The 26,678-nt window shown below is 40.2% G+C and overlaps 1 protein-coding gene across 1 annotated transcript in view; it reads right to left on the bottom strand.

Annotated features, from left to right (window-relative positions):
* The window catches only part of ACAT1 (acetyl-CoA acetyltransferase 1), a 34,533-nt gene extending 12,908 nt beyond the window's left edge, over positions 1-21,625 (bottom strand). Inside the window, exons 1-2 of the mRNA XM_068988525.1 lie at positions 21,517-21,625; positions 857-904 (exon numbers count right to left, since the gene is read on the bottom strand). Coding sequence (XP_068844626.1) covers positions 857-904; positions 21,517-21,588 — 120 coding nt within the window. The 5' untranslated portion in view covers positions 21,589-21,625. The remainder of the gene's footprint in view (positions 1-856; positions 905-21,516) is intronic.
* Positions 21,626-26,678: the final 5,053 nt, after the last annotated feature.

The raw sequence follows: 26,678 nt of genomic DNA, 5'->3' as shown, positions 1-26,678 counted from the left end.
ATACGTGCAGTAAGAATATGTAGTTTTTAATTGACTACATTTTCTTACACTGTTGGTGGGAATGAACACTAGTACAGCCACTATGGAGAACAGGGTGGAGATTCCTTAAAAAACTGGAAATAGAACTGCCATATGACCCAGCAATCCCACTGCTGGGCATACACACCGAGGAAACCAGAATTGAAAGAGACACGTGTACCCCAATGTTCATCGCAGCACTGTTTATAATAGCCAGGACATGGAAACAACCTAGATGTCCATCATCAGATGAATGGATGAGAAAGCTGTGGTACATATACACAATGGAGTATTACTCAGCCATTAAAAAGAATACATTTGAATCAGTTCTAATGAGGTGGATGAAACTGGAGCCGATTATACAGAGTGAAGTAAGCCAGAAAGAAAAACACCAATACAGTATACTAACACATACATATGGAATTTAGAAAGATGGCAATGATGACCCTGTATGCAAGACAGCAAAAGAGACATAGACGTGTAGAGCGGACTTTTGGACTCAGAGGGAGAGGGAGAGGGTGGGATGATTTGGGAGAATGGCACTGAAACATCTATACATCATGTAAGAAACGAATCGCCAGTCTATGTCTGATGCAGGATACAACATGCTTGGGGCTGGTGCATGGGGATGACCCAGAGAGATGTTATGGGGAGAGAGGTGGGAGGGGGGTTCATGTTTGGGAACACATGTACACCTGTGGTGGATTCAAGTCAATGTATGGCAAAACCAATACAGTATTGTAAAGTAAAATAAAGTAAAAATAAAAATTAAAAATTAAAGATAATAAATAATAAATAAATAAATAAACAAATGAAGCACATTTAAATTTATACTTACATTCAAAGTGGGTTTTGATACATAACTTCGCTCCGCATACCTTATTTCCTGTAATATAAATATCTGTTATGATATAGAAAGTATTAATCTATATTAGTTTACATTTCTCAGCAATGGGATTATAGTAATTTCTTTTTTTATGCATTATGCTTTTATTTCTAAATTTTCCAGTCAGCATATATTACTGTTGAAATTTAAATATTACTACTTTTGCAATACTCTCACCTGATTAACTATTCATTAGAAATGTATGTTTTAACTTCTGATAAGTTTATCATCTTAAAGTTTCTAATCCTTTTTAAGTATAAACTTTATAAAATGTAATTTTAAATTAAATCTGAGTTCTAAATTAAGTAAGCCCAAATTGGACTGCTGCTTATATAACCTACTTATACTAAAGGATTTGAGTATATTATCTGTGATCCAACTTTGAATTAAAAGTTTCTACTTGTAGTAAACATGCCAGTCATTGTCTTCCCAAATACACCCCTTACTCAGAGAGGCTGGGAGGGACAGCCCTAAGTACCTACAAGGTGATTCCCATCCTCCTCCCACTGGCCAGAGCGGATGGACCAAAAATGGAATGAACTATGCCCCATTTCAAAAATGGAATGAAGTAAGCTAGCACTCTGAGAAACCTGATCATCTGGATGATGGGCACTGGAAGTGAAAGGGCCAAAGGGCTAGAGTTAGTCAGCAATGCCACATAAAAGCAGAGGTTACAGCGAAGAGAAAAGCCATGAGTAAGCAGAGAAGCAAGGGAATGTAACATATACACTCAGAAAGGAAGGAAAGACCATGGCATACTACAAGAGACAAAACAAGGTAACCTAGTTAATGATTTTCTAGATAGGCCTCCACACCAAGGCCAGCTTCACTTTACTTCCTAACTTTGGATGTCCAAGAGCTTACCTAGCACAGATCTTCAAATCAGCCGCTTTCTACTTAGCTAGTGTGGATATTTTTCCTTGCAATCAAAGAGCCTTTTCTAAACCACTTTTAAGTTTCTGGTTCGGTTTAACTGAAGTTCCCTGGGCCTCTCCACTTTGCCCTGGATCCTACTTCAGTTGCTTTTTCAAAGGTGCCACATCTTCAGTTAACTGTTACCTCTTCCATCATTCACCTCCTTTACCCCTTGACCATTCTGCAAGCATAAAAATAGGCTCTGGCTCCTCCCAATTAAAAGAATCAAAGACAAACAAACTTCTCTTAACCCAGAGTCCCACTGAGCTTTCACTCCATTTCTTAGCTCCTCCATACAAGAGAAGTTCTCCAAGTTACTGAGAATTTGTCTCCTGTCATCACCTCCTGTTTACTATTCAAACCACTCAATCTGGCTTTTATCTATCCTACTGTTGGCTTTAAGCAAGGTTAACAATATCTGGATAGCAAAATCCGATAAAGACCTCGCTATGTTCATCTCATCTTCTTGGCAACCTGGGACTCATTTTTCTATTTTGGGAAACACCCACAGTGGTTAAGAGCCTGGGTCTACCAGCTGAGTTTTCCTTTTTTTTTTTTTTAAATTGGTAGAAAATTACTTAAAGCTATGTGTTGGTTTGGAGAAGGCAATGACACCTCATTCCAGTACTCTTGCCTGGAAAATCCCATGGACGGAGGAGCCTGGTAGGCTGTAGTTCATGGGGTCGCTAAGAGTCGGGAGACGCCTGAGCGACTTTCCTTTCACTTTTCACTTTCATGCATTGGAGAAGGAAATGGCAACCCACTCCAGTGATCTTGCCTGGAGAATCCCAGAGACGGGGGAGCCTGGTGGGCTGCCGTCTATGGGGTCGCACAGAGTCGGACACAACTGAAGCGACTTAGCAGCAGCAGCAGCATGTGTTGGTTACTGTCATATAACAATGCAAATCAGTCACAATTACATATATCTGAGTGAGTCTCTTGAGTCTCCCTCACTTCAGTCACTCAGTTATGTCTGACTCTTTGTGATGCCACAGACTATAACACACCAGGCTTCCCTGTCCATCACCAACTCCTGGAGCTTGCTCAAACTCATGTCCATAGAGTAGGTGATGCCATCCAACCATCTCGTCCTCTGTTGTCCACTTCTCCTTCTCCTTTCAATCTTTTAAAGCATCAGGGTCTTTTCCAATGAGTCAGTTCTTCACATCAGGTGGCCAAAGTAATGAAGTTTTAGCTTCAGGATCAGTCTTACCAATGAATATTCAGGACTGATTTCCTTTAGGATTGACTGGTTGGATCTCCTTGCAGTCCAAGGGACTTTCAAGAGTCTTCTCCAACAACACAGCTCAAAAGCATCAATTCTTCAACACTCAGCTTTCTTTATACTCCAACTCTCACATCCGTAAATGACTACTGGAAAAACCATAGCTTTGAATAGACAGATCTTTGTCAGCAAAGTAATGTCTCTGCTTTTAAATATGCTGGCTAGATTTGTCATAGCTTTTCTTCCAAGGAGCAAGAGTGTTTTAGTTTCATGGCTGCAGTCACCATCTGCAGTGATTTTGGAGCTCAAGAAAATAAAGTCTGTCACTGTTTCCATTGTTTCCCCATCTATTTGCCATGAAGTGACGGGACAGGATGCCATGATCTTCGTTTTCTGAATGTTGAGTTTTAAGCCAGCTTTTTCACTTTCCTCTTTCACTTTCATCAAAAGGCTCTTCAGTTCCTCTTCACTTTCCGCCATAAGGGTGGTGCCATCTGTGTATCTGAGGTTATAGATATTTCTCCTGGCAACCTTGATTCCAGCTTGTGCTTCATCCAGCCCGGCATTTCACATGATGTACTCTACCTATAAGTTAAAAGAGCAGGGTGACAATATAAAGCCTTGATGTACTCCTTTCCCAATCTGGAACCAGTCCATTGTTCCATGTCCAGTTATAACTGTTGCTTCTTGACCTGCATACAGATTTCTCAGGAGGCAGGTGAGGTGGCCTGGTATTTCCATCTCTTGAAGAATTTTCCACAGTTTGTTGTGATCTACACAATCAAAGGCTTTGGCATAGTCAATAAAGCAGAAGTAGACGTGTTTCTGGAATTCTCTTGCTTTTCCTATGATCCAATGGATGTTGGCAATTTGATCTCTGGTTCCTCTGCCTATTCTAAATCCAGTTTGAACATCTGGAATTTTTCAGTTCACGTACTGTTGAAGTCTATCTTGGATATTTTTGAGCATGACTTTGCCATCGTGTGAGATGAGTGTAATTGTGCATTCTTTGGCATTCCCTTTCTTTGGGACTGGAATGAAAACTGACCTTTTCCAGTCCTGTGGCCACTGCTGAGTTTTCCAAATTTGCTGGCACATTGAGTGCAGCACTTTAACAGCATCATCTTTTAGGATTTGAAATAGCTCAGCTGGAATTCCATCACCTCCATTAGCTTTGTTCCTAGTGATGTTCCCTCCCTTGAGTCTCCCTCCCCTCCCCTTATCAGATCCTTCGACAGACTGAGAAACAGAGTATTCTTGAGTGTTAACCTCAGTTTTCTAAAATACTCTGCACAAATAGTTGTGAAAATGAAATGAGGTAATGTGTATAAACCATTATCCAAACCCTTTTTCTTGGCTTCCATCTTAACACAATCTTGTGGTCCACCTCTTATTTCTCTAGTTATTTTTCTCAGCCTCCCTATCATTCCCTTTCCAACCTCTAACTGCTGGAATGTCCCAGGGCTTTGTTCCAGGCCCTTTTTAATTTTCAAACTTCACTGTCTCCATAATCATATCTAGCCCCACAGCTTTAAACAGCAATTATGTCCTGATGATTTCCGACCTTCTATCTCTAGCCTTCACCACTCAATTGCCCTCCAGACTCATATATCCAAGTGCCAACCTGACTAGCCTGATTTTGCTGTCCAACACATGGCTCTCAATTGCCACGCCAGAACACTAGTTTCTTTCCAGTATTTCCCACCTCAGGACATCACATCACAATCTGCCCAGGAGCTAAGCCAAAAATCTAAGGACTCACTGGCCATCTTTGCCTAATACCCAGAGATATTCTATCACAGGTATTGTCAATACTGTGTCTAAAATATACCTAAATTTTTCTCCTCTACTTCATCTCCACAGCCACCATTTTTTGCCACTGTAACAGCCTCTACTTCATTTCCTGCATCCCCAACTTCCCTTCTTCAGTGCATCTAGTTTTTAAAACGTAAATCAGGGGGTTTCCTAGAGGTCCAATGGTTAGAATTTGGCACTTTCACTGTTGTGGCTCAGGTTCAATCCTTGATCAAGGAATTGAGATCCCAAGGGAACTAAGATCCCATAAGCTGCATGGTACAGACCAAAAAACAAAATCAACACACACACACATACATGCATGCAAAACATAAATCAGATTGCATCATTCCCCTCGTTAAAATCCTGTGATGGCTTTCCACTGCTCTTGGAATGATATCCAAAGTTTATGTCTTACCCTACAAGCTCCTGGCTCTTGGAACTGGAGCTCCTGATGAGCTGGATGGTATGACCTGGCTCCTGATTTTATTTCCTGCCAGGCGCCAGCGTGAGGAATCCCACCCATGACAAGGTCACATGGCAGAGATCTCATGGGCAAGGCGAGTCAAATCTCAGGGCTTCCCCCTGGTATTTCCTGAGCATGTGCCCCAAAAAAACAAAGTCTGCCGGCCTTTGTACTCTGCTTTTCCACTCTTCTGACACATTCTGGAAAAAGTCAACTCAGAGCTTTAGCTTCTGCATTTGAAAGGGTGTTTCAATCCAAAAACCCCTCTGATGGCTCTCTAGCCTGCCTGCAGGACTCGTACAGCTGCACATGTGATTGTTTGAGGCCTCCCGACTGCGGGAGGCACAGGAAGCTTAAAACATCCTAGGAATGCAGGGGCTTACAAGGAGTCAAAATCATTAGAATAGGACTGATTAAAGGTTTCATTTGTTGAGCCAATACTTGCTGCCAAATTTTCGTATCTTTTATTTGTAGAGATGGTTGGTATATAGAAAAACAGGTAGTAGACCTGGTATTAGCGACAGTAGATCTTTGAGTTCAGTACTTTCTTTGTTATAACCCACTGCACCTTTGTTCTACAGGAATGTAACTTTATTTAGTACTTTGAGGGTGATGCAGAGTAAAGAAAAAACACTTCTAGGGAAAAGGAGTTTTCTGGTTGATAGACAATTATCCAGGAAGACAGCCATAAAAATGTGAACAGGCCTCTTGGCCAGAAGATAATGTAAACCACCTGAGACCTTTTGTATACGGGAGGCTATGCAAAAAGAAAGCCTGGTCTCAATGAGGGTCAGGACTGCTGCCCCTGCATAACTCTGCATATTCCATTATTTCTTTATGTACAACTTGGGGTATATAAGCTGATTTTGAAAAATAGTTTTTGGAGTCTTGCACCGATGCTGGGCTTCCCCATGTCGTTCTTTTCTCCCCTTTTTCGGCTGAATTCCCATCTGCAGCGGGGAGGCTCACCACGTCTACTTACTTGCCCTGGCTTCTAAGACCCACGCAAAAGGGAGCCTAAGGCGGGGCACCCTTCGATATTCAAGTGGACGCCAGTGGCCTAATGTAGATGGTGCAAACCTCTTGTCTCAAGGTTTTATTGGTTTTCCCCGTAAACCAAGTTATTCAGCCTCCTTTTCTCCGTCTAAATTTCCTACTATACTATTTCTTCCTAATCTAATCTTATATCACTAAATAAATAAGTTTTCCTCACCTATCCGTCTCCCCCTTTGAATCACCCTGGATCCACTGGGGCTGGACCCCGGCAATTTCCATTCATACCACTCTTATTCTGTGCCAGCCACACCAGCCTCCTCTTTGTTCTGAACCCATTTCCACCTCAAGCTCTTTACAGTGTGCCTCTACCAGTTAACAGTCCTTCTCCAGCTTGCCTTGCCTGGTTCATTTTTGTTCTTCAGGATTCGGCTCAAACAACACAACCGCACAGTATCTCTCCCTGACTATTTTTAAGTCAGCTTCTATTTCAACATGATTATTTCCTTGAAAGCACCTCTGTGTAAATACACTGTTGTATCTACAACACTGTGTAAATATAAGGTATACATATTTATTCTCTCTCCACATAATACAAGCTTCCTGAGAGCAATCTTCTCTTCTGCGTTCCTCCTTTCTGGTTCACAGCTATATCCTTGTCACTTGGCATAATGCCTAGAGCTCATTAAATATCCCAGGAATGGCAAAACTATAGTAGGATCAACACACATGATGAATGAACATGGCCACTTAAATTTTATTTGCATGTCACAATAATCTTTCAAGGACAGCTCATCTGCTCCAAGCATTCTAGAGACTATCCCTGACAATGCAGGCAGGCACTTCAATTTTAGCTTCTGCAGCATGCCTATGCATGCTCTAATTTTCTGAAACATATAATTCCTTCATTAGCTTGACTGTCTCCCTATCAGAATATGAATTTCAAGAAGACACTACTTTTATTTTTTTATCCCAATGATGACAAGAAACACTTAACAAATAAACAAAGTCTGATCTTACTAGCACCTCTGAAAAACATTTCAGGTAGGGTAAGTACATTCTGAAGTCAACAAAATGGGATAATGAGTTACAGAATGAGGGCTTGTTTCACATAGGATGTTCAGAAAAGGGCTCTCTGGAGATGTCACTGGAGCTGAGAAATTGAATATTAAGAGAGTCAGCCTGGGAAAAGTCTAGGGAAAGAGCATCTGAGGCATTAGGAAGAACTAGGACAAAGGCCTTGCATTAGGAACAAACTTGACACATGCTAAGTAGAAAAAGTGGACTAGTGTACCGGGAGCCACATACTCAAGAGAACACACAGTCTGGCTGAGACTAAAGAAGCAAGTAGTGACCAAACAGAGCCTGAGAAGGAGTCTGGATTCTAGCCTGTAAAACAAGAAGTCATTGAAGGCTTTACTATTATAAAAAGACCACTCTGGCTGAAGTGTACAGAATGACTGTAGAAGCAGGAGTAAAAAGGGGAAGGAGACTGGGCAAGAGCTCATGTGGCAAATGCTAGGGAGGTCACAAGTGGGGTGGATACAAACAGATGGATATGGAGCATGCTTTATATACAAAAAAATCTAATGGGTGGGTACCACTATTCTTATTTTACAGGTGAAGAAACTTAAGCACTGGCAGGCCAAGTAACCTTCCCAGAGTCCCAGAGCCAACAAGGTGCAGACATGGGATTTCAAACCCAAGCAGTATCACCCTATTATGGATATATATGGCTTACATATACATACATATGATAAAATGTGGTCCACTGCAAAAGGGAATGGCAAGCCACTACAGCATTCTTGCCTTGAGAACCCCATGAACAGTATAAAAAAGCAAAAAGATAGGACACTGAAAGATGAACTCCCCAGGTCGGTAGGTGCCCAATATGCTACTGGAAAAGAGCAGAGAAATAGCCCCAGAAAGAATGAAGAGGCTGAGCCAAAGCAGAAACAATACCTAGATGTGGATGTGTCTGATGGTGAAAGTAAAGTGTAATGCTGTAAGAACAATATTGCATAGGAACCTGGAATGCTGGGTCCATGAATCAGTGTAAATTGGAAGTGGTCAAACAGGAGATGGCAACAGTGAGCATCAACATTTTAGGAATCAGTGAACTAAAATGGACCAGAATGGGAGAATTTAATTCAGATGACCATTATATCTACTACTGTGGGCAAGAATCCACTAGAAGAAATGGAATAGCCCTCATATTCAACAAGAGTCCTAACTGCAGTACTTGGGTGTAATCTCAAAAATGACTTAATGATCTCTGTTCATTTCCAAGGCAAATCATTCAATATCACATTAATACAGGTCTATGCCCCAACCACTAATGCTGACAAAGCTGAAGGTCTTCCACCAAAACCTACAAGATTTTCTAGAAATAACAACAGCTAAAAAAGATATCCTTCTCATCATAGGGGACTGGATACAAAAGTACAAAGTCAAGAGATATCTAAGGTAACAGGCAAATTTGGACTTGGAGTACAAAATGAAGTAGGGCAAAGGCTAACAGAGTTTTGCCAAGAGAATGTGCTGGTCATAGCAAACACCCTCTTCCAACAACAGAAGAGATGACTCTATACATGGACATCACCAGATGGTCAGTAACAAATTCAGATTGATTATATTCTTTGTAGTCAAAGATGGAGAAGCTCTATACAGTCAGCAAAAACAAGACTGGGAGCTGACTGTGGCTCAGATCATGAACTCCTTATTGCAAAATTCAGATTTAAATTGAAGAAAGTAGGGAAAACCACTAGGTCATTAAGGTCTGACCTAAACCAAATCCCTTATGATTATACAGCGGTAATGACAAATAGATTCAAGGGATTAGATCTGATAGACTGAGTGCCTGAAGAACTATGGATGAGGTTCCTGACACTTGTACAAGAGGCAGTGATCAAAACCCACCCCCCCAAAAAAAATGCAAAAAGGCAAAATGGTTGTCTGAGGAGGCTTTAGAAATAGCTGAGAATAAAAGAGAAGTGAAAGGAAACAGAGAAAAGTAAAGATATATCCACCTGATTGCAGAGTTCCAAAGAATAGCAAGGAGAGACAAGTAAGCATTCCTAAGTGAACAATGCAAAGAAATAGAGGAAAACAATTGAATGGGAAAGACCCGAGTTCTCATCAAGAAAATTACAGATAAAAAGAAAAAATTTTATGCAAAGATGTAATGATGGGCACATAGAAGATAGAAATGGTATATAGACCTAACAGAAGCAGAAGATAATTTTTTAAAAGGTGGCAATAATACACAGAAGAACTATACAAGAAAGATCTTAATGACCCAGATAACCACAATTGTGTGATCACTCACCAAGAGCTAGTCAAGCTAGAGTGTGAAGTCAAGTGGGCCTTAGGAAGCGTCACTAAGAACAAAGCTAGGGGAAGTCATGGAATTCCACCTGAGCTATTTCAAATCCTAAAAGATGATACTGTTAAAGTGCTGCACTCAGTGTGCCAGCAAAATGTGGAAAACTCAGCAGTGGTCACAGGACTAGAAACAATTTTCATTCCAGTCCCAAAGATGGGGAATGCCAAAGAATGTTCAAAGTACAGCACAATTGCACTCACCTTACACAACAGCAAAGTCATGCTCAAAATTATCCAAGATAGACTTCAACAGTACATGATCCAAAAAATGCCAGATGTTCAAGCTGGATTTAGAAAAGGCAGAGGAACCAGAGATCAAATTGCCAACATCCGCTGAATCACAGAAAAAGCGAGGGAGTTCCAGAAAAACATCTACATCTTCTTTATTGACTAGGTTAAAGCCTTTGACTTTGTGGATCACATCAAATTGTGGAACATTCTTCAAGAGATGCGAATACCAGACCACCTTACTTGCCTCCTGAGAAATCTGTATGCAGGTCAAGAAGCAAAAATTAGAACTGGACATGGAACAATGGACTCCTTAACAAAATTCTCTCCTTAACAAAATGCTTATAATTAATATTCTAATACTTATTATTCCCATTCTCCTAGCTGTAGCCTTCCTCACCCTAGTCGAACGAAAAGTCCTAGGCTATATGCAACTCCGAAAAGGCCCAAACATTGTAGGACCATATGGCCTCCTCCAACCTATCGCCGATGCAATTAAACTTTTCATCAAAGAACCCCTACGACCCGCCACATCCTCAATCTCAATATTTATCCTAGCACCCATCCTGGCCCTAAGTCTAGCCCTAACCATATGAATCCCCCTACCCATACCTCACCCTCTCATCAACATAAACTTAGGAGTCCTCTTCATATTAGCAATATCAAGCTTAGCCGTATATTCAATCCTCTGATCAGGCTGAGCCTCCAACTCAAAATATGCCCTCATCGGAGCCTTACGAGCAGTAGCACAAACAATTTCATACGAAGTAACACTGGCTATCATCCTACTGTCAATTTTACTAATAAACGGATCCTTTACCCTTTCCACATTAATTATTACACAAGAACAAGTATGACTAATCTTCCCAGCATGACCCCTAGCAATAATATGATTCATCTCAACACTAGCAGAAACAAACCGAGCACCATTTGACCTCACCGAAGGAGAATCTGAACTAGTATCAGGCTTTAACGTAGAGTATGCCGCAGGACCATTTGCCTTATTCTTCATAGCAGAGTATGCAAATATCATCATAATAAATATTTTCACAACAACCCTCTTCCTAGGAGCATTTCACAACCCATACTTACCAGAACTCTACACAATTAACTTCACCATTAAATCCCTACTACTTACAACCACTTTCCTATGAATCCGAGCATCCTACCCCCGATTCCGCTATGACCAACTAATACACTTATTATGAAAGAACTTCCTACCACTAACACTAGCCCTATGCATATGACACGTATCACTACCCATCCTCCTATCAAGCATCCCCCCACAAACATAAGAAATATGTCTGACAAAAGAATTACTTTGATAGAGTAAATAATAGAGGTTTAAGCCCTCTTATTTCTAGAACTATAGGAATCGAACCTACTCCTAAGAACCCAAAACTCTTCGTGCTCCCAAATACACCAAATTCTAATAGTAAGGTCAGCTAATTAAGCTATCGGGCCCATACCCCGAAAATGTTGGTTTATATCCTTCCCGTACTAATAAACCCAATCATCTTTATTATCATTCTATCAACCGTCATACTTGGAACCATTATTGTTATGATCAGCTCCCACTGACTACTCATCTGAATCGGATTTGAAATAAATATACTTGCCATCATTCCCATTATAATAAAAAAACACAGTCCACGAGCCACAGAAGCATCAACCAAATATTTCCTAACTCAATCAACAGCTTCAATACTATTAATAATAGCTGTTATCATTAACTTAATATTCTCAGGCCAATGAACTGTAATAAAACTATTCAACCCAACAGCCTCTATACTTATAACTATAGCCCTCACTATAAAACTAGGAATAGCTCCATTCCATTTCTGAGTTCCAGAAGTAACACAAGGTATCCCCTTATCCTCAGGCCTAATCCTACTAACATGACAAAAACTAGCACCCATATCAGTACTGTACCAAATTCTCCCATCCATTAACCTAAACCTAATCTTAACCCTATCAATTCTATCCATTATAATTGGAGGCTGAGGGGGACTAAACCAAACCCAACTACGAAAAATCATAGCCTATTCATCAATTGCCCACATAGGCTGAATAATAGCAATCTTACTATATAATCCAACAATAACACTACTAAACCTAGTTATCTACATCATCATAACCTCCACTATATTTATACTATTCATAGCCAACTCAACCACAACCACCCTATCACTATCACACACATGAAACAAAGCACCCATTATAACAGTTCTAACCCTCGTCACCCTCATATCAATAGGAGGACTCCCTCCACTATCCGGATTTATACCAAAATGAATAATTATCCAAGAAATAACAAAAAACAACAATATCATTCTACCCACCTTCATAGCAATCACAGCACTACTAAATCTATACTTCTACATACGACTTACATACTCTACCGCACTCACAATATTTCCTTCTACAAATAACATAAAAATAAAATGACAATTCTCAACTACAAAACGAATAATCCTCTTACCAACAATAGCCGTACTATCCACTATACTACTACCACTTACACCAATCCTCTCAACCTTAAATTAGGAATTTAGGTTAAACAGACCAAGAGCCTTCAAAGCCCTAAGCAAGTATAATTTACTTAATTCCTGATAAGGACTGCAAGATCATATCTTACATCAATTGAATGCAAATCAACCACTTTAATTAAGCTAAATCCTCACTAGATTGGTGGGCTCCACCCCCACGAAATTTTAGTTAACAGCTAAACACCCTAAACAACTGGCTTCAATCTACTTCTCCCGCCGCAAAAAAAAAAGGCAGGAGAAGCCCCGGCAGAATTGAAGCTGCTTCTTTGAATTTGCAATTCAATATGTTTTATTCACTACAGGGCCTGGTAAAAAGAGGAATTAAACCTCCGTTCTTAGATTTACAGTCTATTGCTTTACTCAGCCATTTTACCTATGTTCATCAACCGCTGATTATTTTCAACTAACCATAAAGATATTGGCACTCTTTACCTCCTATTTGGTGCCTGAGCTGGCATAGTAGGAACTGCCCTAAGCCTGCTAATTCGCGCTGAACTAGGCCAACCCGGAACTCTACTTGGAGACGACCAAATCTACAATGTAGTCGTAACCGCACACGCATTCGTAATAATCTTTTTCATAGTAATACCTATTATAATTGGAGGCTTTGGCAACTGACTAGTTCCCTTAATAATTGGAGCCCCCGATATAGCATTCCCCCGGATAAACAACATAAGTTTTTGACTCCTCCCCCCTTCCTTCCTATTACTCCTGGCATCCTCTATGGTTGAAGCCGGAGCAGGAACAGGTTGAACCGTATACCCCCCTCTAGCAGGCAATTTAGCTCATGCAGGAGCCTCAGTAGACCTGACCATTTTCTCTCTACACCTGGCTGGTGTCTCCTCAATTTTAGGAGCCATTAATTTTATTACAACTATTATCAACATAAAACCTCCCGCAATATCACAATATCAAACTCCCCTATTCGTGTGATCCGTACTAATTACTGCCGTGCTACTCCTACTCTCACTCCCTGTACTAGCAGCTGGCATTACAATACTGTTGACAGACCGAAACCTAAACACAACCTTCTTTGACCCGGCAGGAGGAGGGGACCCTATTTTATACCAACACCTATTTTGATTCTTTGGACACCCTGAAGTATATATTCTCATTTTACCTGGGTTTGGGATAATCTCCCACATTGTAACCTACTATTCGGGAAAAAAAGAACCATTTGGGTATATAGGAATAGTATGAGCCATAATATCAATCGGATTCTTGGGGTTTATTGTATGAGCCCATCACATATTTACAGTCGGAATAGACGTCGATACACGAGCCTACTTCACATCAGCTACCATAATTATTGCTATTCCAACCGGAGTGAAAGTCTTTAGCTGATTAGCAACGCTCCACGGAGGCAATATCAAGTGATCCCCCGCTATAATATGAGCCCTGGGCTTCATTTTCCTTTTTACAGTTGGAGGCCTAACTGGAATTGTCCTAGCTAACTCCTCCCTCGACATCGTCCTCCATGACACATATTATGTGGTCGCACATTTCCACTACGTGCTATCAATGGGGGCTGTATTCGCTATCATGGGAGGGTTCGTACACTGATTCCCCTTATTCTCAGGCTACACTCTTAACGATACATGAGCCAAAATCCACTTTGCAATTATATTTGTAGGCGTTAACATAACTTTCTTCCCACAACATTTCCTAGGACTATCCGGTATGCCACGACGATACTCCGATTACCCAGACGCATATACAATATGAAATACCATCTCATCTATAGGCTCATTTATTTCACTAACAGCGGTAATACTAATAGTTTTCATCATCTGAGAAGCATTCGCATCTAAACGAGAAGTCCTAGCTGTAGACCTGACCACAACGAATTTAGAGTGATTAAACGGATGCCCTCCACCGTATCACACATTTGAAGAACCTACATATGTTAACCTAAAATAAGAAAGGAAGGAATCGAACCCCCTGAAATTGGTTTCAAGCCAACACCATAGCCATTATGTCTCTCTCAATAAACGAGATGTTAGTAAAACATTACATAACCTTGTCAAGATTAAATTACAGGTGAAAATCCCGTACATCTCATATGGCATATCCCATACAGCTAGGCTTTCAAGATGCAACATCACCCATCATGGAAGAACTGCTACATTTTCATGACCACACACTAATAATGACAAGGTTTATGTCAAGGTTGTATATTGTCACCCTGCTTTTTTAAAGTATATGCAGAGTACATTGTGTGAAATGCCAGGCTGGATGATGCACAAGCTGGAATCAAGGTTGTCAGGAGAAATATCAATAACCTCAGATATACAAATGAACACTTTAATGGCAGAAAGCAAAGAAGAACTAAAGAGCCTCTTGATGAAAGTGAAAGAAGAGAGTGAAAAAGTTGGCTTAAAGCTCAACATTCAAAAAACTAAGATCATGGCATTCTGTCCCATCACTTCATGGCAAATAGATGGGGAAACAGTGGAAACAGTGACAGATTTTATTTTCTTGAGCTCCAAAATCACTGTTGATGGTGACTGCAGCCATGAAATTAATTAAAGATACATGCTCCTTGGAAGAAAAGCTATGACCAACCTAGACAGCATATTAAAAAGCAAAGACATTACTTTGCCAACAAAGGTCCATATAGTCAAAGCTATGGTTTTTCCAGTAATCATGTATGGATCTGAGAGTTGGACCATAAAGAAAGCTGAGTGCCAAAAAATTGATGCTTTTGAACTGCAGTGTTTGAAAAGACTTTTGAGAGTCCCCTGAACTTCAAGGAGATCAATCCTGTCAATCCTAAAGGAAATCAGTCCTGAACACTCACTGGAAGGACTGACGCTGAAGCTGAAGCTCCAATACTCTGGACACCTAATGTGAAGAACTGACTCATTGGAAAAGACCCTGATTCCGGGAAAGACTGAAGGCAGGAGGAGAAGGGGACAACAGAGGATAAGGTTGGATGGCAGCACTGACTCAATGGACATGAGTTTGAGCAGGCTCTGGGAGTTGGTGATGGACAGGGAAGCCTGGCATGCACATTCCATGGTGCTGCAGAGTCAGACATGACTGAACTGAACAGGATTGTGTGCTATGTGAGCTTAGTCACTCAGTCACATCTGACACTTTGTGACCCTATGGGCTGCAGCCCACCAGGCTCCTTTGTCCATGGGGATTCTCCAGGCAAAAATACTGGAGTGGGTTGCCATGCCCTCTTCCAGGAAGTTTTCCCTACCCAGGGATAGAACCCAGGTCTCGCATATTGCAGGCAGATTCTTTACTGACTGAGCCACCTGAGAAGTCCTATGTATGTAGGATCATACACATCAATAATTACCTTAAGTGTAAATGGATTAAATGCACCAACCAAAAGACATAGTTGGGTGGATAAAAAAAATAAGACCCATATATAGGCTCTCTACAAGAGACCCACCTCAAACCTATGGACACTTTCAGACTGAAAGTAAGGGGATGGAAGAAGGTATTTCATGCAAATGGAAATCATAAGAAAGCTAGAGCAGCAACATTCATATCCAACAAAATAGACTTTCAAACAAAGACTGCTATAAGAGACAAGGACAGTACATAATGATCAAGGGTTCAATCTAAGAATAAGATATAACAATTATAAATATATAAGCACCCAACATAGGAGCACCTCAATATGTAAGGCAAATACAAACAAACATAAAGGCACAAACTGACAGTAACATGATAATGGAGTGGACTTTAATACCCCAATTTCATCAATGGACAGATGATCCAGACAGAAAATCAATAAGGAAATTCAGGCCTTAATTGACACTTTAGATGAATTAGACTTAATTGACATTTATAGAGCATTCCATGCAAAAGCAGCAGACTACTCGTTCTTCTCAAGTGCACAAGGAACATTCTCAAGGACTGACCACATGCTGGGCCACAAGGCAAGCCTTAGTAAATTTAAGAAAACTGAAATCATATCAAGCATCTTTTCTGATCACAACAACACTATGAGATTAAAAATAAACAAGGAAAAAAACTCTAAGAAACACAAACACTTGGTGGCTAAACAGTATGCTACTAAACAACCACTGGATCACTGAAGAAATCAAAGAAGAAGAAGAAAAACAAAAAAATCTAGAGACAAACGAAAATGAAAGCACAATGGTCCAAAACTTATGGGATGCAGCTAAAGCAGTTCTAAGAGGGAAGTTTAGAGCAATAAAATCTTACTGCAAGAAACAAGATAAATATCAACTAAACAATCTAACCTTATACCTAAAACAACTAGAGAAAGAAGAACAAACATAAAGTTAGTAGAAAGAAGGAAATCATAAAGATCAGAGCAGAATTAAATGAAACAGAGACAAAGAAAACAATCTCAGAGATCAATAAAGCTAAAAGCTGGTTCTTTGAAAAGATAATGAAAATTTATAAACCATTAGCCAGACTCATCCAAAAAAAAGGGAGAGGACTCAAATCAGTAAAATTGAAAATGAAGCTACAGCTGACTCCCCAGAAATACCAAGGGTCATAAGGGACCACTACGAACACTGTATGCCAATAAAACTGACACGTGGAAGAAATGGACAAATTCTTAGAAAGGTACAGTCCCCTAGGATGAACCAGGAAGAAACAGAAAATATAAACAGGCCAATCAGAAGCACTAAAATTGAAACCAACAATGATTAAAAACCCCCCAACAAACAAAAGTCTAGGACCCTACAGCTTGACAGGAGAATTTTTATCAAATACTTAGAGAAGAGTTAACACCTATCCTTCTGAAACTGTTCCAAAAAGTCGCAGGGAAGGAAAACTTCCAAACTCATTTTATGAGGCCACCATCACCCCAAAACCAGACAAAGATACCACAAAAAAGAAATTTACAGGACAGGATCACTGATGAACATAGATTCCAAAGTCCTCAACAAAATACTAACAATTCATATCCAAAAATACATTAAAAAGATCATACACCATGATCAGAGATCATGATCTCTGGTATCCATCCAAGAGATGTAAGGATTTTTCAACATCCCCAAATCAATAAATGTGATACACCACATCAACAAATTGAAGAATGAAAACCATATGATCATTCAGTAGATGCAGAAAAAGTTTCTGATAAAATTCATCCCCGATTTATGATAAAAACTCTCCAGAAAGTGGGCATAAGGGCTATATCCCTCAACATAATAAAGGCCAGACATGACAAATCTACAGCTAGCATCATCCTCAGTGGTGAAAAGCTGAACACATTCCCTCTAAGACTAAGAACAAGATAAACATGAAAAGGACCATTTTTATTCAACATCATTTTGGACATCCTAGCTAGAGCAATCAGAGAAGAAAAAGAGGTAAAGGGAATCCAAATTGGAAAAGAAGTTAATCTGTCACTGCATGCAGATGACAGAATACTATACATAGAAGACCCTAAAGATGCCACCAGAAAACTACTATAACTCATCAATGAATTTGGTAATTGGAGGTTACAAAATTAATACACAGAAAACCGTTGCATTTCTATACACTAACAACAAAAGATCAGAAAGAGAAATTCAAGAAGAATTCCATTTACCATTGCATCAAAAAGAATAAAATACTTAGGAATAAAGCTACCTAAGGAGACAAAAGACCTGTACTCTGAAAACTATATGATGCTGATGAAAGAAATTAAAGATATACACAGATGGAAATATATACCTTTTTAGTGGATTGGAAAAATCAATACTGTCAAAATGACTAATGCCCAAGGGAATCTACAGCTTCAATGAAACCCCTAACAAATTATCAATGACATTTTTCACAGAACTAGAAAAAAAAGTCTCACAATTTGTATGGAGACATAAAAGACCCCAAATAGTCAGAGCAATGTTGAAAAAGAAAAAGGGAGCTGGAGGACTCAGACTCCTAACTTCAGACTATACTGCAAAGCTACAAGTCATCAAAACAGTATGGCAGTGGCATAAAAATAGAAATATAGCTCAATGGAATAGGATAGAAAACCCAGAAATAAGCCCATGCATCTATGGTCAATTTATCTATGACAAAGCCAATTCTACACAACGTCGGAAAGAATCTCTTCAACAAATGATGCTGGGAAAACTGGACAGTCACATGTAAAAAAATGAAATTAGATCATTCCTTAACTCCAAATACAAAAATAAGCTCAAAATGGATTGAGACCTAAATGTGAGACTGGACACTGTAAAACCCCTAGAGGAAAACATAGGCAGACTGTCTGATATAACTCACAGCAACATCTTTTTTGATGCATCTCCCATAATAATGGGGGGAAAAAAGCAAAAATAAACAAATGGGACCTACTTAAACTCAAAAGCTTTTGCACGGCAAAGGAAACAATAAACAAAATGAAAATACAACCCACAGACTGGGCAAAAAGTGCAAGTGACGTGACCTTTAAGGGATTAGTCTCCAAAATTTACAAACAGCCTAGGACGCTTAAAAATAGCATAAAAAAACATAACCCACTCAAAAAACTGGAGACAACCTGAATAAACATTTATCCAAAGAGGACAAAAAGACAGGCACATGAAAAGATGTTTAACGTTGCTAGTTATTAGAGAAATGCAAATCAATACTACAATGAGATATCACTTCACACAAGTCAAAATGGCTATCATCAAAAAATCCACAAACAACAAATGTTGGAAAGGTTATGGAGAGAAGGGACTCCTCCTTCCACTGTTGGTGAGAATGTAAATTGGTACAGCCACTATGGAGAACAGTATGGAGGTTCCTTAAACAACTAAAGATAGAACTACCATATGCCCCTCCAATTCCACTCCTGGAATTGATGATCCAAAAGGATACACGTATCCCAATGTTCATTGAAGCACTATTTACAATAGCCAAGACATGGAAGAAGCCTAAATGCCTGTCAACAAAGGAAGAGATAAAGAAGATGTGGTACATACATACAATGGAATATCAGTCAGCCACTAAAAAGAATGAAATAATGCCATTTGCAGTAACGTGGATGGACCTAAAAGTAAGTCAGAGAAGGAGAAATATCATATGGCATCCCTTATACACGGAATCTAAAAAAAAAAAAAAAACTATACAAATGAAGTTACTTACAAAACAGAAAGACTCAGAGACTTAGAAAATAAATTATAGTTCTGTGGGGAGGGCGGGAGAAGATAGATAGGGACTTTGGGAAGGTCATGTACATACTGCTATATTTTAAATGGATAACCAACAAAGACCTATTGTGTAGTACATGGAACTCTGCTCAACGTTATGTGCCAGCCTGGATGGAGTGGGCTTTGGGTGAGAATGGATACACCTCTATGCAATGTTGAGTTCCTTTGCTCTTCACCTGAAACTACCACAACATTGTTAACTGGCTATACCTCAACACAAAATAAAAAGCTTAAGGTTAAAAAAAAAGAAAATTAACTCGGTTCAAAACAGCAAGACAGGAATTTCAAGGAGGGAATAATCAACAGTGTCAAGAATACTGGAGTGGGTTGCCATTTCCTTCTCCAGGGGATCTTCCTGACCCAGGGATTGAACACCACGTCTCCTGCATTCCAGGCAGATTCTTTACGGACTGAACTACCAGGGAAGTCCCACAGAGTTACCAGGGAAGCCCCATTAACATTGTCAAATATAGTATAAAGAAAGGTCAAGAAGAAGAAACACAGGAAATGAAATGCACTGATATCCTTCAGTTGAGTAGTTTAGAAATCTAACTGCAGAGGTTTAAAGGGAAATGGATGTAAACAAGGGTGACAAGGAGGACTACTCTTTTGACCATAAGAAAAAAGCAATTCCAGTTGGAAAGCAAAAAACTCTGATTAAGTCCATAAAAGTTTGTTGCCGATTAAGGGAGATCTGTGTGTTTTCGAAGGCAAACGAGAAAGCGCCAGTTAATAGGTTAGAGATTACCTTTCATTCCACAAAATGGCACGGAATACTGAAAATCCTGTTAAAACAAACTGTATCTCCATGCTTCAGTATATGACCACTTAAGTAATAAATGAACACCACAACTCACACTCTATATAATCTTCATTTTTCTCATCAGCAACATTTGTGTTTGATTTTGAGCTGTTAATTAAACTAAATTAAGAAGGTTCCGCACTTCGTTTATGTTTTGTTTTTTTACAAACTTACGTACCTATTTTCACCTAACTCACCTAGTAAACTCTGGTTTAAAACTCAGGATATGCTGACTTCTATTATCTCAGTCACCCAGGATTAATTTTAGACTTTTCCTTTTCCCTTGGTTCTCCATTCTCACTCTGCATTTGACAAGTTCTATATTTATTCTTCACAATCTCTTGCGATTTCCCCCCACTTCAATCGTCCTAGGCCTCTAACTACGACAATAACAAACATATAAACGGTCCTCATTGACTTAAGTCAAACTCAAACTCTTAACAACAGAACTAGATTTCAAACTTTACTGCTCCAACCGAACTAGAAAAGTCACGCCTCACAACCACACCCTGAAATTCTAGACCTACTCCTTGGCTTTTGCCAGACCCTAAACCTGTGATGCGAGCTAGCTTGCTCTGATGGATGGAAAATAGTAGATTCTTCCAAGGCTGTCGCTCCTGTGTTTCCTAAGCACAACTAGCCAGAACAGAAACAAGGCTTTGGACGCCCTTGGTACGTAAGCGCTACGCATCAAGAAACCGAGAAGCTATTTATTTTCCCTAATAGGTCTCAAGTTGCTCCGAGTTGACACATCGATTTTTTATCACTCTGTAAGCCCAAAATGACTACCTACGGCATCAAATTAAAACCTCTTGACAGTAACGTTCACAGATATGTTTCCAAAAACAGCTGGGAAGCAGTTTTACCGGACTTCGCTACCCGTCAGGCAAGGTCGAGACCAAGTCCCGGACCTTTCTGCGCGTCAAAACACCTGCACGCTTTGACACTAGAAAGCGACGTCTACACTCCGACAGGGCCGCGGCGAATGGAAGCGCTGCCTAGGAGCCTGCGCTTCAGGACGCGAGCGCAGGGTTCGGGGCGGGGGCGGAGGTCTTCCCGAGGCCGGCACTGAGGGCTCTTTCCGGCCGCGCGGCCGCAGCCAAGACCTCACGAAGCGAGTCCCAGCCCCTCTCACCTGCACCCGCCTCTGAAGCAGGAGGCCGCGCCCGCGCGCGCCGCGCCGCAGAAGAGCCGCTAACACAGGCATGACCTCCGACTTCTGTCTCCGGCTTAGAACGGCAGGCAGGCGCGGCGCGGCGCGACCCCGACTCAGCTCCTTCCGCTGCACCGCCTCTTCCAATAGCAGCCGCGGACGGCGACGGCCGGCGGCCATTGGCCGGCAGCGGAGGCGGGGTCGGGCGGGGCCTGGCGCTGGAGCCGTCGAGCGGCGGAGGCGCCTGTGCAAAAGCTGCCTGACGTGGCGCTGGGTTGGCTTCCTGCCACTTCTGACTGAGGCCCGTGGTTTATGTGTAACCTGAGCCTGTTTTTCTCACTTATACACGCAAAGCACAAAGGAAATTTATGAAAATATTTTTAAGCAATCCAGTTTAGCTTTTCACTTATGATAATTTTTCAATTGCTTAAGTAGGAGGACGAAGAGAAATAGAAAACATTAATGACTTTGAACAATTAGCTATATTAACCTTCATCAAAACTCCATAAATTACATGTTATTATCTACTCTTTAACTAATGAGATAGCTCAGATACAAAGAAATTAATGTTCTTTTGTCCATGATTGCGTGGGTGGGGTCTGGACTGGAATCATTATGTGGTATTGCTTTCTTATACATATTTCCAGAGAATGATAATACTGTTAACTATGATTATTCTGGCTTTTGGGGAACCCATTGCTTAATTTTGGATCTTCAGCTGGAGAAAGCAAAACTTTGTTACTTTGTAACATTATTTTCCTTTATTATTTTTTTCTATTTCTTTTGTTTTGTTGTTGTCGTTGTTGTTGTCTGGGGTTTTTTCCCGGGGGGGGGGGGGCGTGGTCTGTGCCTCTTGTGGGATCTTTGTTCACCAACCAGGGATTGAAGCCAGACGTTTAGTAGGGAAAGTGCAGAGTCCTAACCACTGGCGGACCAAGGAATTCTCTATATTTATTTTACGCAGAAGATAGGAGTATCCCGAGGACTTTACTTACCGCAAGGCAAACCCACGTTTTTCCTAAAGTAAAATCCCCACCCTTAATTAGGTTTTGTAACAAGTGGGAGATTGTATTTTTCAAAGTTGACCACACTTAAAGTTAGGGTTGACCTGAGCCCGGCAGCACTGAAAGCCTTTTAATTGCTCAGCCTCAAGATGGAAGGAACACAGAGTTAGCAAGAGAGACATCAATGGTTTATTGGATAAGGAATCTTACTTACACCAGAAGCAAGAGGGTTCTACAGAGACACACTCTTATGTGTGGCAGATGGCAGGTTGGCCGTGGCAAGAGTCTTCCCCGTCAGAAGAGGGAATTGTTACAGAGAAAATTGATATCAGGATGGCTCATTGGTTACCAGCAGAAGGGAAACCAGCAGAAGAGCACAACCCTCACTGCCCCTTTGATAAACCATCTTTGTGAAGTTGTTCTGATTTAAAGATTACAACAGTCAATAGCTGGGGTGGGGGCAACTATGTAGGCATTTACTGATCAGGTTCTATGATTAAGAGGCAAGATCAGTCAGGTGAGTAGGATGTAGCTGAAGCAGGGTCTGATTGTGAAGGGGATGTACAGCCAGCAAGAGAATGGCCATCTTGGATGGCCTAATCATACAATTAGCTCACCATACAAGTTCTTCTTTCAATATGACTTATGCTCACTCCTCCAATTAGAGGTGGGGTCTGTGTTCTCTCCTCCCAGGCTAGGTCTAGACAGAAATATGGATAAAGAAGTTTGTCTAATGATTCCAGTCCTCGGACTCCAAACTTCCCAGCTGAGACCCTAGACATCGTGGAGCAGAGACCAGCCATCCCTTCCTGTGCCCTGTCTGAATTAATGATCCACAGGAACATAGAAAATAAATGGCTATTGTTTTAACCCATTACATTTTGGGATCATTTTTACATAGTAATAAATAAACACAGCACTCCTAACTTCCCCAGTCACCCAAGGTTGGTCCCTTAGAGTGAGGTGTGATGACTCTGTATATCAATAGGCTATCAAATCCTGCTTCCTTCCTTTGAATGTCACACTCAAGTCTCCTCTCTTGCTGACCCTACTCTAGGCCAAGCACAAACATTGTCACACCTACTGCTTTAATAGCTGTTGAAAGGAAATCATTACAATGTGTACCAGTTCCTTAATTGTTTGTGTGTGTGAAATGTACAAGATATATCCTATCTTTATCTGAAAAAGTTGAATTTTTAAAGAACTCAAAAAATTAAACAGCTAGTCTGGCCTAATAAACAAAGGCCAAGGCTGATAACTAGATATGGAAAAATAGCAAAAGATGACTGGTTATAATAATAGCTCTTTACATATTTCTAAGTATGGGGGATTTCTTTCACTGGTTAGTTCACTTAATCTTCACAAATATTTCATGAATTAGGGAGTTTTATTGCTCACATTTCTATAAAGAAACAGATAAGTTATATAAATTGTCCAAGGTCACAGACCAAGTAATTAGTGATAGAGCTACAATCTGAACCCGGACTGTCTGGTTGCCAGGACTAAGCTCTTAACTCTACATTAGCTGTGCCTTAGAAGAATTCCCTTAGAAGCACAGTGGGTCAACTTTGACTTTGCAATTCTGTTATTAAAAGCACTATCAGGAAATATTGCCTCTATGTTGGACAGGATGACTTCTAGAGCAGTTCAAAGAGACTTAGGGGCAGTTGGGAGAGAAGGATAGCAAATATACTCCTGAACTACAACAGATAACTCCTTCAAACTTCAAAATATGAGCAGATTCAATACAAATATGAGCAGAAGGCCAAAATGTAGTTAATAATTTCATTTAAGAGTTTAGGATTTTGAAAAGTCAATTTTTTTTTTAAAATAGGGAAAATCACTGCAACGAAAGTGTAAACGTTTGAGTGCTTTACACTTAGAACCTAAGTAAATAAAAGCTAATTCTGAGCTTTATTTACATTAATCAAAAAACATTAACTGGGAACCAATTCAGGATTAAAGCATAAAATTGGGATTTAGGGCAGAGAGGTAATTACTGAAGGTATTAGGTAGATGAAATTATCCAAAGAGTCTACAGAGAAAAAAATTTGGGGGAACACCTACTTTTAGGTGGAGGAGGACTTATCAGAGTAGATGGAGCAAGAATTATAAAAAGAAAGGTGTCAGAGAACCAGATTACTCTGTGAGCTAAGCCATGCTGCACTCTCCACGTCCACTTCTTTACACACCTGTGATAATTCCTCATTCACACCTTGGATATGAAGCAATAACTGCCCTGAGGGGAAGCAGATCCAAAGAAAACAGACAACAGGATGCTAAATTTTTTATTCCAAAATTCTGAAGTCACAGTTCAGGTAGAAGACAAGAAATATTTGGAAATCCATTTTTCCTACCCCTACCCAATACTAGTTAAGTAGAATTCAGGAGAGAAAGGCTAGAGCTGGAGAGGAAGCCAGAGGGAGGATCAGCCACTGATGAGTATCCCCAAGAAAAGGCCATGATCCCTGTCTCCTCCTAAAGTCCAACCACAGGGGAATGTGACAGAACCATCCCCTCTACACACACACACATACACACACACACACACACAGGATACATTCAGGATTATGAGGGAGAGATGATCTGTTCCCTGATTCAAACCAGTTTATCTGAAAAAGTAGCCCACATGAGAACTCAAGGTTAAAGGGAAGATTGAGGTGGTTGCTTAGGGTGTTTGGATATGAGGAGCCTAAAGTAGCCTTACAGAAAGTCCTCATGACACCAAAAGACCCCCAAACAGCTAAATGGATGATTTTTCTGTTATAGCTGTGAAGAGTACAGAAGTTAGCTGAACTGGAGCTGATGATCCTCGAGAGGCTCCACTACTGGGAAACTGGGCCCTACAAGTCTGGAGCCATTACCATGCTGGATATGAGACAGACTGGGATGGTATAACGCCCAGGATAGAAGAGGTGAAGCAAACAATCTTCAAAGCAACCTTTAACCTAGAATGTATTAAAAGATGACTGAATTTGACCGAGTTTAAGTGAAAATGACTAGATTAAGGTTTCTTTCATGAGACAGAAATGAAGCGCTTAAATAAAAACAAGTCAATGGAGAAGGAAATGGCAACCCAGTCCAGCATTCTTGCCTGGGAAATCCCATGGACAGAGGAGCCTGGTGGGCTCCTCTATAGTCCATGGGATCACAAAGAGGTGGGTATGACTTGGCAACTAAATAATAACAAAGAAGCCAAAATAAAATATGGAAAGGCAAGTGACAAGAATTTTCAAGACTGGGGCTTTGGTTTTCTTTGTGTCTTATTCCATAAACTTTGGACAGGTTACTATTCACGCCAATGCTGCCTTTGGCACAGTAAGAACCTCTGAATCACAGACTGATCTACAGCTTGCACAATGTGAATCCATTCCATTCTGCAGTTTTAAGATTTGAGTCAAGGCCCTGGCTTGTTTTTATTGGGCATTACCGCTTAACTGCACAAATAAAGTTTAAAAAAAATTATTTTTTATTGAATGATAATTGCTTTACAACAAATAAAGCTTTTGATAATTAAAAAAGAAAACAATGAAGTTCAGTTTAAAGAGAATTAAAGCTTTTTTTATATATGAATTTATAACTTTTGAGTTATTCCTGTCACAGTAGATAACAGTGTTCAGACACAGAGTCACTAACAAAGAGCAACATCTTTTGAAATGTACCTCATCTTAGATTCTAAGTTAACTACAGTTGTTAACCTAGCGAAAAAGTTAGGTGGAGATTTATGTCTTGGAAAGTATACTATCAATATTGATAAAATAAACCTTTTGGCCTCTTTCTCTTTGCAAACATCCATAACTATAGTCATAAGACCCAGGGTGCTCTTGTAGAAGTATAATTTAGTTTTAGAAACATTAGAACAATAGTTCTGTAACAGGGAACAAAGTGTAAAATAACAAAAATTTAAGAGTTTAGAAAAATCTGAGTGTTAGATTCAAAATGCAAGGATGTTTGCTATTCACTTCTAATTCAATTCTTCTATAACAAGTAACTTCTGGGACTTTCCTAGTTGTCCAGTGGCTAAGACTTTGTGCTCCCAGTGCAGATCCCTAGTCAGGGAACTAAGATCTCACGTATGGCAACTAAGCCCAGGCATCACCACTACTGAGCCCACATGCTCTAGAGCCCCCAGGCACCACA

Source organism: Capricornis sumatraensis, chromosome 16, assembly GCF_032405125.1.
Source record: "Capricornis sumatraensis isolate serow.1 chromosome 16, serow.2, whole genome shotgun sequence".
NCBI classification, from domain to species: Eukaryota; Metazoa; Chordata; class Mammalia; order Artiodactyla; family Bovidae; genus Capricornis; species Capricornis sumatraensis.
The sequence above is the reverse complement of the archived record's forward strand: the minus strand, read 5'-3'. Positions and strand labels throughout refer to the sequence as shown.